The following is a 13,058-nucleotide window of genomic DNA, read 5'->3' on the forward strand; positions in this document are numbered from 1 at the left end:
GAGGTAGAATTTTATCTTGTTCATAATATACTACAGAGATGCCAGATTTTTATGCAGACTTTGAAAAAGGCGAATTTTGCGAATTACAGGGTTTTATTTATTTTTTATCTTTTATGTAGGCTTAACAGAATTAAATTGAAGTTAACTATTAAATTAGATGTGTCATATTTTGTCGTTAGATTATGAGAATGGCTGAGATGTAGCAAAATACGGGTAAATACACGAAGTCCAAATGTAGAGACTTATAATCTTTCTAAAATCTTAAGAAAATGAAGACATGCTAAAATCCTTAGGCCTGGTTTGTTAGAGAAAATTGGTTTAGATAAGATTATTCATTATATTGAAGAAATTTGGAAGAAATGGACGATAATTTTTTGTTTTCTATCCAAGTTGAATGTCATGATTATAAACAAAAAATCCTTTTAATCCTACGATTTTTATGATAATTAGTAAGGATATCTTTTATTAGTGTGTAAACTTCAATTTAAACAAAAAGTAATAATTGTCATTCATTTCTTGCTTCAAAGTGACTAGTGATGTACAAGTCAATCCCATCTAACAAAATGAGGCCGTAATGTGTTAAAAAGGCTAGTTTTTTAATTTTGCTCTAGTCCTTCTCATTAGGTAGGCCAATTAATTAATAATGTTGTCTATTTTCTTAAATTCTTTAGTACATAAGCATGTGGTTCTCAGCATAGGTTGTTTATATTCTTAATCAAATGTTATATCGCGTGTCTATTCAAAATGTTCGTATTGTGCATGTATTTGTCATGCATGACCTTCTATATAGCGGCCAGATGTGTTTATCAGTCCACGTCTTCTTGGATTAAGATAGGGTATGATTTCTCATTCTCATGCATAAAGAAGTGGTTGAAACTTGAAAATCTATTCCAGCCTACGGGATACTGTGTTTGTTTTATAATAAGAGAAATGCTAAGACTTTCTCAACAGTAGAACTTTATGAATTCTTTGTTACTTTATATTTGGTATAATATTTTTAATATTGCCACGTTAAAAAAAAAAAAAAAGGTTAAATTATGAGGTGACAGAGCGTTCATAGAGAATTCATTTTTAAGAGAGTCACCATTTCTCTTATAATAATTCACTTTTCATGTTCTTATTAGGTATCCCTTTAATAATAATTTTGTCTTTCATTTTAGTATAACACAAAGAAGAAATGAATTGGCAAAATGAGAGAAAGAAGTAAATAAAAGTACTGAAAATTTTTAACATATGCTAAAACTCAGAATGAACTGAGATAGTGTTCATAAGCACAATGTTCTCTCCATTTTTATGTCCCTGAGATTTCCTTTTTTTTTTCCCCTTCATTTTCCCTTCTCCGGCATCTTCTTTCATTAGTCAGGTCAGTTTTCACATCAATTCTTCTATTTATTATCTGTTTGTTTCGTCAGAAAATCTCGTGGAAAATATCGCATAAAATGATTGAATTGTATTACATCCCACATCAATTCTTCTATTTATTATCTGTTTGTTTCCACAGAAAATCTCACGGAAAATATTGCAAAAAATGATTGAATTGTATTATATCTCACATCAATTCTTCTATTTATTATTTATTATCTCGACATGGGCAACTTGCTGGGCATCTTGGGTTTGCGCTAGGGGTGGGTTTGGTTTCAAACAGTTAGGTTTTTTGCTAAAATTGAAACCGAACCGAAGTTCGGTTTTTTATTTTTCTAATTTTTTAAACCAATTCCTAGTCTATGTCTCTTGACTATGGCTTGGGCCTCTTGGTTGTTATTTGGGCCTCTACCCTAGGCCTCCTGCTCATGGGTTGCAACTGCAACGACAGTGTGGATTGCTACTTTATGGCCACGTGGTGGCTGGTGAGCAATGGCACTGGTGATGGTCGTGCTCTGCGACGGTGTGGCTCTTCCTGCCGTCGCATTGGGCCTCGAGAATTGTCGACGTGGGGCTATGTCTTTCCCTCCATTCTCTGGTCTAAGTCCTTGAATTCCGTTCGTCATGGTTTCATTTCTGCCATCGTATTTCTTCGCGAGGGCTATTCCTCTAGGGTTATAAAAAAAAAAGTCTAGGAATTGGAATGTATGGGAAAATTTATGTAAAAAAGAGTAAAATTCGAAACGTGAATGCGAGAACCTTCTTCGAGCGTTTGAATGAAGATCTCAACAAAAGCACCAATCTGTTTGTAATAGCAAAAATATGCCATCTTAAATCTTGACGAATTTGTACCTACAAAATAACCAATATCCTTGATCAAATGCCAAAGCCACACGCGCTACAAGGTGGGGAATAGGGTTTGGTCAATGGATCTTCGATGCCCGGCCATGGGGTTTGGGTTTTGCCCTACACTTGGAGGCATCCTATTAGCCAATGTGTGTCATCTGTTGGAAGAATGATGAAAGAATATTTCCAAGATATGAATTAGGAGAACATATTTTGGGATAATAGTGAAAGTATCCCAAATTGATTGTAAATAAGGATTTCTTACTTATTGAGTTGATTTTCAATTGAGAACGTATTAAAAATAGGATTTAGCAATTAACCCTATCTTTAATACATTTGACTTTTCCATGCCATGAGTATGAGAGCTTTGAGCAATCGTCGTCTACTGCTTGAACTTCTAGGGATGCTGAGCTGTGGATGAGAATATTTGTGCCCTTCCCATTGGGTGCGATCTTGTTTTTATTGAGAAAAAAGTTCATGTGTCGTCTCCAGGATTTTTGGAGTTATTTTTTAGCTCCACATATATCTTTTACTATTCGATTCAATTCTCCAGTTTCGTGATTTTTATGTCCACACCTAATAGCATAAATAGATAACGGTGTTACTCTCTTTTTGTCGAGCAAACCTTACATATCTTTCTTGTAATTATCCAATGTTTATGAAAAATAAAGGCTTTTTAGCAAAATTAGTCCCTGAGATTAAAATAACTCCTCACTTTGGTTCCTGAAATTTGAAATCGTTAGAAGTGGTCCCTAAGTTTGGCCACCATAGTAATCATTTTGGTAATTTCGTGAAAAGTTCTGTTAAATAAAGGTAAAATGACAAAATACCCTCAATTTAATTAACAAATTGACCAAAATGATTTGACAAAAATTGAAGATATTTTTATAATTTTCTTCCTTATTTAAAGAATATTTTTTACGAAATGACTAAAATGATTGATGGTAGACAAATTCAGGAACCACTTATATTGATTTCAAATCTTAAAGGCGGAAGTGATGAGTTATGCCAATTTCAAGGACCAACTTAACTAATTAAATAGATTAAATAACACACAATTACTTAATTTTTCCTAAAAAAATGTTACCCAATTGTGTTAATTGTTTATTTTGGTCAAAATTAATTAGTTAAACACTTATTAATTTAACCATGTCAAACACATCTCACTACTACTGCACTCTTCACCTTCATATGTTGGCCGTGTACTTTGTATCATCTAACACCGCTGGATGCGCCAAAGATACTTAGACAGCATTATCTTATTTGCCCAATGCATGCAGCGCCGTGAGCCACATGTCGTTCCAATCTCATAGGAAAGAAATTAAATAATTAAAAAAAAAAAAAAAAAAAAACAGATAAAGGAAAATGGCAATTCAAATGTTGATTTTTTTTTTCTTTTAAAAATTAAACAGTAGCAGTTGTTGATGAAATTTAGAACTTATTTAGAAGTGCTATTAAAAATGGTTAAAAAAAATTTCAGTGAAAATACTTTTAAAATCAATCCTTAATTAGTAAAAATCTAATTAGATCATAAAGAAAGAATTGAAGTGCTTCACATATCTGGTGCTTCTTTTAAAAAATATTTAAAATGCTTTTAAAACTCAAAATCAATTTCACCAAAACGCTTTCAGTTATTTTAAAAGTAATTTCAAACGATAGCTTGTTTAGTTATTTTAAAAGCATTTTCAGAATCAATTTCAACAAAAATACTTTTAGCCAAAACAATGCGTCAATGTGGTACATTTTTTATACCGTAGTTCGAATTCTTTTTCGATTTATATGAATTTGGTATAATAATAATTTTATCATCTGTAAAAAAAATTAAAAAAATGTAGCAATGAATCACCTTCCACCGATGGCTTTTCAGGTGACTCTGGGACCATGTAGATTTATATTGCCCAGATTACTAATACAAGTAATTGACAATTCCCAAACCAAGATAAGGAAGAATAAAAACACAAAGAAAGAAAGAAAGAAAAATTGGCTATTCAAACGGCAACAATCACTGATGATGTTCACTTGAACCTGGGGCCATGTATAATATAATGTCCAGATAATACATAAATGATAAGATAAATACGTTTGAACGTTGAATAAATAATAAACTGCTTAGTGATATTATGAAACGGTGACAATTTTATCACTCTAATTTTTCTCCATTTGCATTCTTTCTTCTTCTTTTTGTACCTTTTAATTGAGTAAATAAAATCAGAATTAAAACATATAATACCATGGAAAGTATTACAGACATGAAAAATATGGGTGCAAAAATTGCTAAAATTGAATTCGTGTATATTTTTTAAATAATAATTTTTAATATTATTTTCATTCACTTGTTAATTTGCTATGGTTGCACTGTAATTTACCAAAATCCTAATTTTCCCGGTTCAGTTTTACCTTTGTACTACATAGTACAAGGTCCAATGTACTATCAGAGACTCATCAGAAATAGAAATACCCAAAGTGAATGCCGACGAGAGAGCCCTCACTCATTTCAACACCCCAACAGAAGCAAATTTTAGAGAGAGAATTTTCAGAGAGAGAGAGAGAGAGAGAGAGAGAGAGAGAGAGAGAGAGAGAGAGAGAGAGAGAGAGATGAATGGTATGGATCACGGCCATGGCATGGGTGGCATGGAATCACCGCCGCCACTATCGTCATCCATGACGAACGGCACGATGATGATGCACATGACCTTCTTTTGGGGCACAAAGGCGGAAGTCCTCTTCTCCAAATGGCCAGGCACAAACACTGGTATGTATTACGTATCCCTACTCTTTGTCTTTGCCCTAGCGGTCCTCGTCGAGTGGCTCTCCCACTGCCGTCTGATCAGGGCCGGCGGAAGCGACGTCGTTTGTGGACTGGCTCAGACTCTTTTGCATGCAGTTAGGGTTGGGTTGGCTTATTTGGTGATGTTGGCGGTCATGTCGTTTAATGCTGGGGTGTTTCTTGTGGCGGTGGCCGGGCATACTGTCGGGTTTTTGCTTTTTGGGAGTAGGGTTTTTAAGAAGAAATCGGATGTTGATGATAAGGGTTCTGATCTTCCTCCAATGAGTTGTTGATTATGTATTTTATTTATGGAATTAATTAGGGCATATTGGGTTTTGAATTTTTTTACTTGAATTAAATTGTTTTCCAGATTATGATATGAATTTTGTGTGGTGACCCTGAAAATAATTCATTGTTAGGTTCAAAATTTTGGCAGAAATATCCTTATTTTTTTGGTCAAAGACTCTGAAAAGGTTATTAATTATTTCCTTAAGTTAGGTTTCATATGTGTGGTTGTGATTGTGAAGGGGTACGTTGAGCTTTTACAGTCATTTGCCCATGTAGCAGCAAGTCAACTAGTCAAGTCCTTCATCAATTAATGACCCACAATTTCATTAGCTGGGTTTTTATTTTTATTTTTTATGAGGCAGGACCATATAAGACCCATCTTTAAAGAAGATGTCAAAAACACTACATGGATATATAACAGTAACAAATAACATATCGTTTTCTTCAACTGAGATATCAAATCTAACATGTAAAAGAAGACTAAGCTAACATGGATAAAAAAATGTCAAATTTGAAGCTGCTTTCAAATATGATTTTGCTATTTTCAAAGGCATTCCACTTACCTCATCTTAAATGCTAGCACATTTAAATATTATTTTATTATTTTTAAACAAATAACAACCTAACTTTTATTATTTTTATTTAAAATAAACATACATGAAGTAATAAATTTTGGCATATATGGTGCAATGAAAATACTAACGTATGTCAAATTGACAAGTAAGCCATCAAAGAAATTTGATGCTTTGAATTTGACGTCTCTTTTAAAGATGTCCTAACAGCAAGGCAAGTCATCTACGGATCTACCCATGTGTCATCAATAATGACTTCAAATATTTTGAAATTGAATAATGGTAGGGAGGCAATTATATTTTTATAAATCATACAACGTGATTGTTATGATTGAATTATTATTTAAGTATTAAATTAACGTATTTATATTTTATTAATGACACAAATATGGTTTAAAAAATTAATCTATCTATTATTATTCTTTGAATTTGACAAAAGTGAAAAGTGTAAGTTTAATTGATTCCTAGCATTACTCTTCTAATATTACATGTAGGAGTTTGAATACATGTAGGGGAATTGAAACTCGAGGCACTCGAATTTGAGTTCTAACATCGACAAGATATGCTATTTTTTCATTTAAATTTAAGTTGTGTTTGGTATCCGGCAATAGATTCATGGAAAATCTTTTTTTTTTCTTCCAACATTTCCATGAACTCACCGAACATGAATGTTGTGATTATTTAGTGATGAGCAAGGATCGATTCTACAAAAGACATAATTAATTAAAGTAAAAGTAACAACCAAGCTTAAGAATGCATGCTATAGATGAATCTATTTTATAAAATGAAGCAAACAATAGAAACTAAACAAAACCAAACAGTAATAAATAAATACAAAGGAAGAACACGACACTGGATGAAGGATCGTGATGAATTATGGTTGTTGTACTCTATAAGTAGTGAGCTTAAGGTTTTGAAATTCACTCTCAGTCATCCGCTTCTCAAATTAATGCACCTCTTAGGAAAATCAAGACTTTATTCTTGAAGTTAGCTTACATAAAGATTTTGGTCAATTCAATATACAATCTTATCCAAATTCCCCCATAATCATAACAAAAATGCTTGATTCTTGTATGCAACTAGCATTGCCCTATTTCTTTCTACAACCGCGTAGCTTGTCTTTTGTCCCTGATTTTTTTTGGGGTCTTTTGATATAGACCCAGTCAGCTATACTAAATGCAGAAAAAAAAAAAAATTAGTCAAAATAGTCATTGAAATTGTCATAACTCCTTATTTTGGTCCATGACTATAAGATTGATTGAAGGAAAACGATGAGACGAATCAAACACACAAGCTTCACTGTGACCTGAGATGGATTTCAGGCGTTTGAAAACTTGGATGGTCAAAACTGCGATTGTCTTATATTTACAGTTGTTTTATAATTTTCATTATTTCCCGTTCTGTTTTCCTTTGTCGTTAGGGTTTTGCAAAATTATATAAACTACTTTTAGGGCTTGTATTGAGCATCTATCATTCAATGAAAATTTAGAAAACAAGAGTTTCTTTCATAATCTCTGGCATTCCAGATATCTATGGTGTTACAGTCCTAAGACCACACAAGCCTTCTGCCCGCATCGGTTTCATGGGCCCAACTCGCCTTATCTCTTAGTTGACGCCCAATTTTCTCACCCGCTTGATCCAAACTATTATTTTGATACCATTGCCACTCATCATATGACTGGAAAATCTTCCCTTTTTTCCGCTTCTTTATTTAGTTCAAGTGATGCAATGAATATTAAGCATACTAGTACCGTTCTTGTCACTCTTGGTCCTACTAAATTTCATCTTCATAATTTATTCTTGAACTTCGAAAAAATTTATTCTCGAACTTCGAAAAACTCTTCTCTCTATTGTTCGCTATTACGAAAATCTTGTTTCTTTTGTTTTCGTTCCTAACTTCTATCAAATCTATGACTTATATACTAGTTTCTTGCTCTTTCAAGGCTCCTGTAAGGATGGACTTTATCCATTATCCCTGTCGTCTACTGTCTCTGATATCCCTCACGCCTTTGCTGCTATTTCATCGTCCACTTGGCACCAAAGACTCAGTCATCCTTCGTCGACAACCATGTCTCGTTTATGTTCTAATTTAGGTTTGGGGGATGTCAACATCAACAACTTTTTTTATGCGGTCTGTGTTTATTTCGGCAACCTCGGCACATAACCAATACGCCAAACATCCAGCCCGCTCCTAACGTGGTCCGGCCTGGTGTTTATGAGTCGCCACCCAGGGCCCAGCTGCTGGCAGACCCAACTTCCCAACTCACCTAATCCCAGACTGCTTCTGCTCCCTTTTCTGCTTCAGTGAGCCCCGCAGGCCCATCTATCTCAGCTGACCACGTCCGCAATCAGCCCAGCCCAGCCCCGCAGCTAGTTCCACCCCGCCTTTCACCTTTGACACGCGCCCCAGCGCTCCTTCACTCCAGCAACACCAGCAGCCTCTGCCACTTGTCACTACCGCACCCTCACTTCTTCAGAATCTTTTTGTGAGGATTTCGAAGATCTTTTATTTATTTTCGTTCATCGTATATCATGCGATCAGAATCATTGTAAATCTTTTTCTTTAAAATTAACATTACCTGACGAAAACTAACCGCATAATGTACAATGAACATATGTGATCAGAGGATCTCAAGAACCTCACAAAGAGGATCTGGAGATGATCCTCATTCCGCTTAAGCAAGAGATTTTTTTTATTGTGTTTGAAACATGAGTAGTACATCATGTGTTATTATATAAAAATTTCAGCTACGATTTTTGCCAGTCTATTTTTGTTCGAAGAATTTCAGTTAGCTAAAACATTAGGTGACGAAAACTTTATTTTGCCCGACGAAAGGATTTCATCTAGAAAGTATGTCTTTTTTTTAGTGTTTATCACTCTAATTTTTCTTCATTTGCATTCTTCTTCTTGTTTTGTACTTTTTAATTGAGTAAATAAAATGACAATCAAAACATCTAATACCAAGAAAAGTAGCACAGACAAGAAAAATTGGAGTGCAAAAATTGCTAAAATTGAATTCGTGTATAATTTTTTTAAATAATTTTTTTTCTTTCATTCACTTGTTTGATTTGCTGTGGATGCACTGTAGTTTACCAAAATCCTAATATTCCTAGTTCAGATTGACCTTCGTACTACATAGTACGAGCCCCAATGTACTATCAGAGACTCGTAGAAATACGATACTCAAACAACCTATAAATACCCAAAGTCAAACATAGTTAAACAAATTTCTTATGTCGAGTATAAAATTGCTAAAATTGATAAGTAGGTGATTATGTTTGAACTTTGAATAAATAAGAAATTGTTTAGTGAAATTTGATTATTATGATAGGGTGAAAATTTTATCTCTCTAATTTTTCTCAAATTTACATTCTTTCTCCTCTTCTTTTTGTACTTTTTATTTGAGTAAATAAAATGTCAATCAAATAATATAATACCAAGAAAAGTAGTACATATAAGAAAATTAGGAGTGCGAAAATTGCTAAAATTGAATTCGTGTATAATTTTTTTGAATAATGAATTTTCATATTTTTTTTTTCATTCACTTGTTTAATAGGAAAACTAATGAAAATGACTTGAAAACTTTGAATTTTAACGATAAGGACAAAATAAAGGATAAAGTGAATAGTACCAGGTTTGACTTTTTAGTATAAAAATATGATTTTTCATTAAAGTGAACAGTATCATGGGTTTTTCGTTAAAACTCCCTTGTTTAATTTGCTATAGTTGCAGTGTAATTTACCAAAATCCTGATTTTCCTAGTTGAGACAGTACCGGCTTTGAGAGGGAGCAGTACGAGCCATTGCCCAGGCCCCTCAATGTTTTTGCTCCCCATAAATGTATTACTTGATATATAATTTTTCAACAATACCATTTAGTATTACAGTCTAGTGGTATTCCTTTTCACTTATAAGTGAGAGGTCTCGTCAAAGGTGAATTTGACTCACATTATTGCTAGCCCATTGTGAGATTAACTCACTCCCTCATCCACTTAGTGCAGATAATAATTTGTATTTGAAAAAAAAAAATCTTCAACAATAAATAAATAGAAAATAGTGTAACAGAGAAAAAACATATTGAATTATTTTTTTTTCTCATAATTACATAACTCATAATACTGCTTGTTGAGGATGAAGAGATGCATCTCAAAATAAATCTTCAACAATAAATAAATAGAAAAGAGTGTAATAGAGAAAAACATATTGAATTATTTTTCTCTCATAATTCCATAACTCATAATACTGCTTGTTGAGGATGAAAGGATGAATCTCACATTAATAGGTGGAGGGACCTTGTATGGAGTTATAAGTAAGTTAGGCTACTTCCCATATTGATATTGTCATGAGATCATTCAATTACTTGGATTGAAGTGCTAACAATTAGATTCATATAAGACATTTCACATATATTATAATACGATTGTTTTTTAATTTTATTGACATAGTAAATTTAGGAGTTTTATGTTTTTACTGCTATTAGGAATTTTCCTTCACTGTTTCTTAATTGATCATGAGTTTTAATTTTTAAATTTGTATTAGTTTTAACAATATATTAGTTTATTGACATGTGATTTTCACACACTATTTTTATCTTCTCAACCATCTCTTTTTTGTCATCAAATTAAATAAATCAAATAGTTATAACAAGCAAGATTTAACATAAGTGTCATGAGACCCTAAAAAGAGTCTGTTTATCATTTCCCTTGTGCAATGTCTAAAACAAAAATTAGAACTTTTTTTTTTTTCAAGAAAGCATTTTCTTAAAAGATTACTTTACAAGGCTCTATTTGAAATTTTCGCACACGACTCCAGACGGCAATGTTCAGATTTACCTTCGTACTACATAGTACCAGCCCCAATGTACTATCAGAGACTCATTAGAAATGGAAATACCCAAACAACCTACAAATACCAAAAGTAAATGCAGACGAGAGAGCCCTCACTCATTTCAACACCCCCATAGAAGAAATTTTAGAGAGAGAAACACGAGAAATTTTTTGAGAGAGAAATGGATGGTATGGATCACGGCCATGGCATGGGCACTGGCATGGCATCATCACCATCATCATCCATGATGGACGGCACGATGATGCACTTGACCTTCTTTTGGGGCACAACGGAGGAATTACTCTTCTCCAAATGGCCAGGCACAAACACGGGCATGTATTACGTATCCCTACTCTTTGTATTTGCCCTAGCTGTCCTCGTCGAGTGGCTCTCCTACTGCCGTCTGATCAGGGCCGGCGCAAGCGACGTCGTTTGTGGAGTGACTCAGACTCTTTTGCATGCAATTAGGGTTGGGTTAGCTTATTTGGTCATGTTGGCCGTCATGTCGTTTAATGCTGGGGTGTTTCTTGTGGCGGTGGCTGGGCATGCTGTTGGGTTCTTGCTTTTTGGGAGTAGGGTTTTTAAGAAGAAATCGGATGTTGATGATAAGGGTTCTGATCTTCCTCCAATGTGTTGTTGATTATGTATAATACTTATCTGGAATTAACTGGGGCATTTTGGGTTTTGATTCTTGACTTGTATGTGCTTTTTTTATTTTTTATTTATTTATTTAGATCATGATATGAATATTGTTTGGTGAACTTGAAAACAAGTTATTGTTAGGTTCAGATTTTTAGCAGAATTATCTCTATCTTTCTTGTCAAAGACTCTGAAAAGGGTACAATTATTTCGTTAAGTTAGGTTTTATATGTGTTGTTGTGAAGGCCTTTGTATGCAACTGCAAGTCAAGTTCTTCATCAATTAACGACCCAATTTCATTAGCTGGGTTTTTATTTAATTTTATTTTTTCTGAGAAATAAGAATAATAACATTTCATTCCTCTATATTTTGAATTTGACCAAGGGTGAAAAGTGCAAGTTTTAAGGATAATAATTGGGTCTGATTAAAAAAAGCGTAATAATTAGGTCATAACAGATATTTAACACTAAGAACATCTCTAAAGGAGATATCAAATTTTAAACATAAAACTTGAATTTGACAGCCTGTTACATTATAACATTTTTCAAAATTTTGCTCTTCACCCGCTATATCAAATTAAATATTATTTTATTACACTATTTTCTTTTCTTTTCATTTTATTAAACTATTATTTTTTGGGTCTCAACCATTGAAGGCTGATCAGTCACCACTTTGGCCGTAGACGAAATGGGACTGTTTTGAACTGCAAAAACTGATGGGTTGTCGTCTTCATACTTGGGTCGCGGTCTTTTCCTTTTGGGTGTTGCGGATTCAAATTCAGAATCACAGAAAAAATCATTTGGGGTTGAATAATGAGCCCAGGCAAGAAATGAAATTCATCATTACTAAATTGCATCAAATTATAAGCTAATTGCAGGCGATTATCAGCAAACTGTAAATCAAAATTAGAGAAAATAATTAAAAAAAAATAGTAATTAGGGATTCAGTGATGAGTACCTGAAAAATCAGTAAAAGAAGAGATTGGTGAGCAAGAAGGGCAGCATCCACCAGCAAAGAAAGCAGCATAAAATCAGCAGCGGTAGTGTGGCGGGAACTCATTGCAGACCCACCAGCCTCTTCCGGACAACCGAGGCGTGGGAAGAAGAAGGTGAAGTTGGAGCCGGCGTCGACGATGACACGCTCGGCCGAACAGGGTAGGGGGTGTTGACGAAGAGAGTTGTAGATCTGATTAAAAAAATTAGGGATTTTTTGAAATGGGTGGAAAGTAACTAAAAATTAAATTTATTTCAAAAGTTAAAAATCATTAAAAATTGGACCTATTTTAAAAGGTAGTCTATAAAATTGGACCTATTTCAAATTTTCCCAAAAAATTAATAAAAAAATATTTGACATTATTGTCAAATTTGACAGTAAGGAGGAAAATTGTTATTCCATGTCATGTCACATCAGATTTGGCTTATCGATTGGAAAACATTGTAGCTTTCTTTTTTTACTGTTATTGCTGATTTTGACATCTTCTTTAGAGATACTTTAAATTCATTTAAATTATGTTGTAGGAATTCAAAACTGCATTCGAATTTGAGATTCGAACATCAAATAGATATATGCTAATTCTTCATGTTATAAAAATAATTTTGGAATCTAAGATTAATTATAATTTAAGTTTGTGTTAGTATCCGAAAATGGATTCATAGAAAATCATTTTCTTCTTTCTTTTATTTGCATTTATTTTTTTCTCCCGACATTTCCATGAACTTACCGAACATGGATGTTGTGATTATTTACACAGTTAATTG

The 13,058-nt window shown here is 33.4% G+C and overlaps 2 protein-coding genes and 1 long non-coding RNA gene across 3 annotated transcripts; 2 read left to right on the forward strand and 1 right to left on the reverse strand.

Annotated features, from left to right (window-relative positions):
* The first annotated feature begins 4,642 nt into the window (after positions 1-4,642).
* On the forward strand, positions 4,643-5,354 carry LOC125468539 (copper transporter 2-like). Its single transcript, XM_048564440.1, has one exon. It carries the CDS (start codon positions 4,804-4,806, stop codon positions 5,266-5,268), a length of 465 nt encoding a protein of 154 aa, XP_048420397.1. The 5' UTR covers positions 4,643-4,803; the 3' UTR covers positions 5,269-5,354.
* Positions 5,355-10,748: 5,394 nt separating this feature from the next.
* On the forward strand, positions 10,749-11,350 carry LOC103941685 (copper transporter 1-like). Its single transcript, XM_009351884.3, has one exon. The coding sequence runs from the start codon at positions 10,844-10,846 to the stop codon at positions 11,300-11,302; it is 459 nt and encodes a 152-aa protein (XP_009350159.2). The 5' UTR covers positions 10,749-10,843; the 3' UTR covers positions 11,303-11,350.
* A 37-nt stretch (positions 11,351-11,387) lies between these two features.
* On the reverse strand, positions 11,388-12,483 carry LOC125468635. The gene is made up of 2 exons (XR_007251024.1): positions 12,259-12,483; positions 11,388-12,054 (listed from the first exon to the last, which is right to left on the reverse strand). It is a non-coding gene; the product is annotated as an uncharacterized LOC125468635 (long non-coding RNA).
* Positions 12,484-13,058: the final 575 nt, after the last annotated feature.

The sequence above is a fragment of a genome, unplaced genomic scaffold, assembly GCF_019419815.1.
Source record: "Pyrus x bretschneideri cultivar Hongxiangsu unplaced genomic scaffold, Pyrus_bretschneideri_v1 Contig39, whole genome shotgun sequence".
In the NCBI taxonomy this organism is placed as follows: domain Eukaryota; kingdom Viridiplantae; phylum Streptophyta; class Magnoliopsida; order Rosales; family Rosaceae; genus Pyrus; species Pyrus x bretschneideri.

What these genes read in the sequence shown, in the direction of transcription:
- LOC125468539 (XM_048564440.1), top strand. Translation starts at nt 4,804, where the DNA reads ATGAATGGTATGGATCACGGCCATGGCATGGGTGGCATGGAATCACCG.
- LOC103941685 (XM_009351884.3), top strand. Translation starts at nt 10,844, where the DNA reads ATGGATGGTATGGATCACGGCCATGGCATGGGCACTGGCATGGCATCA.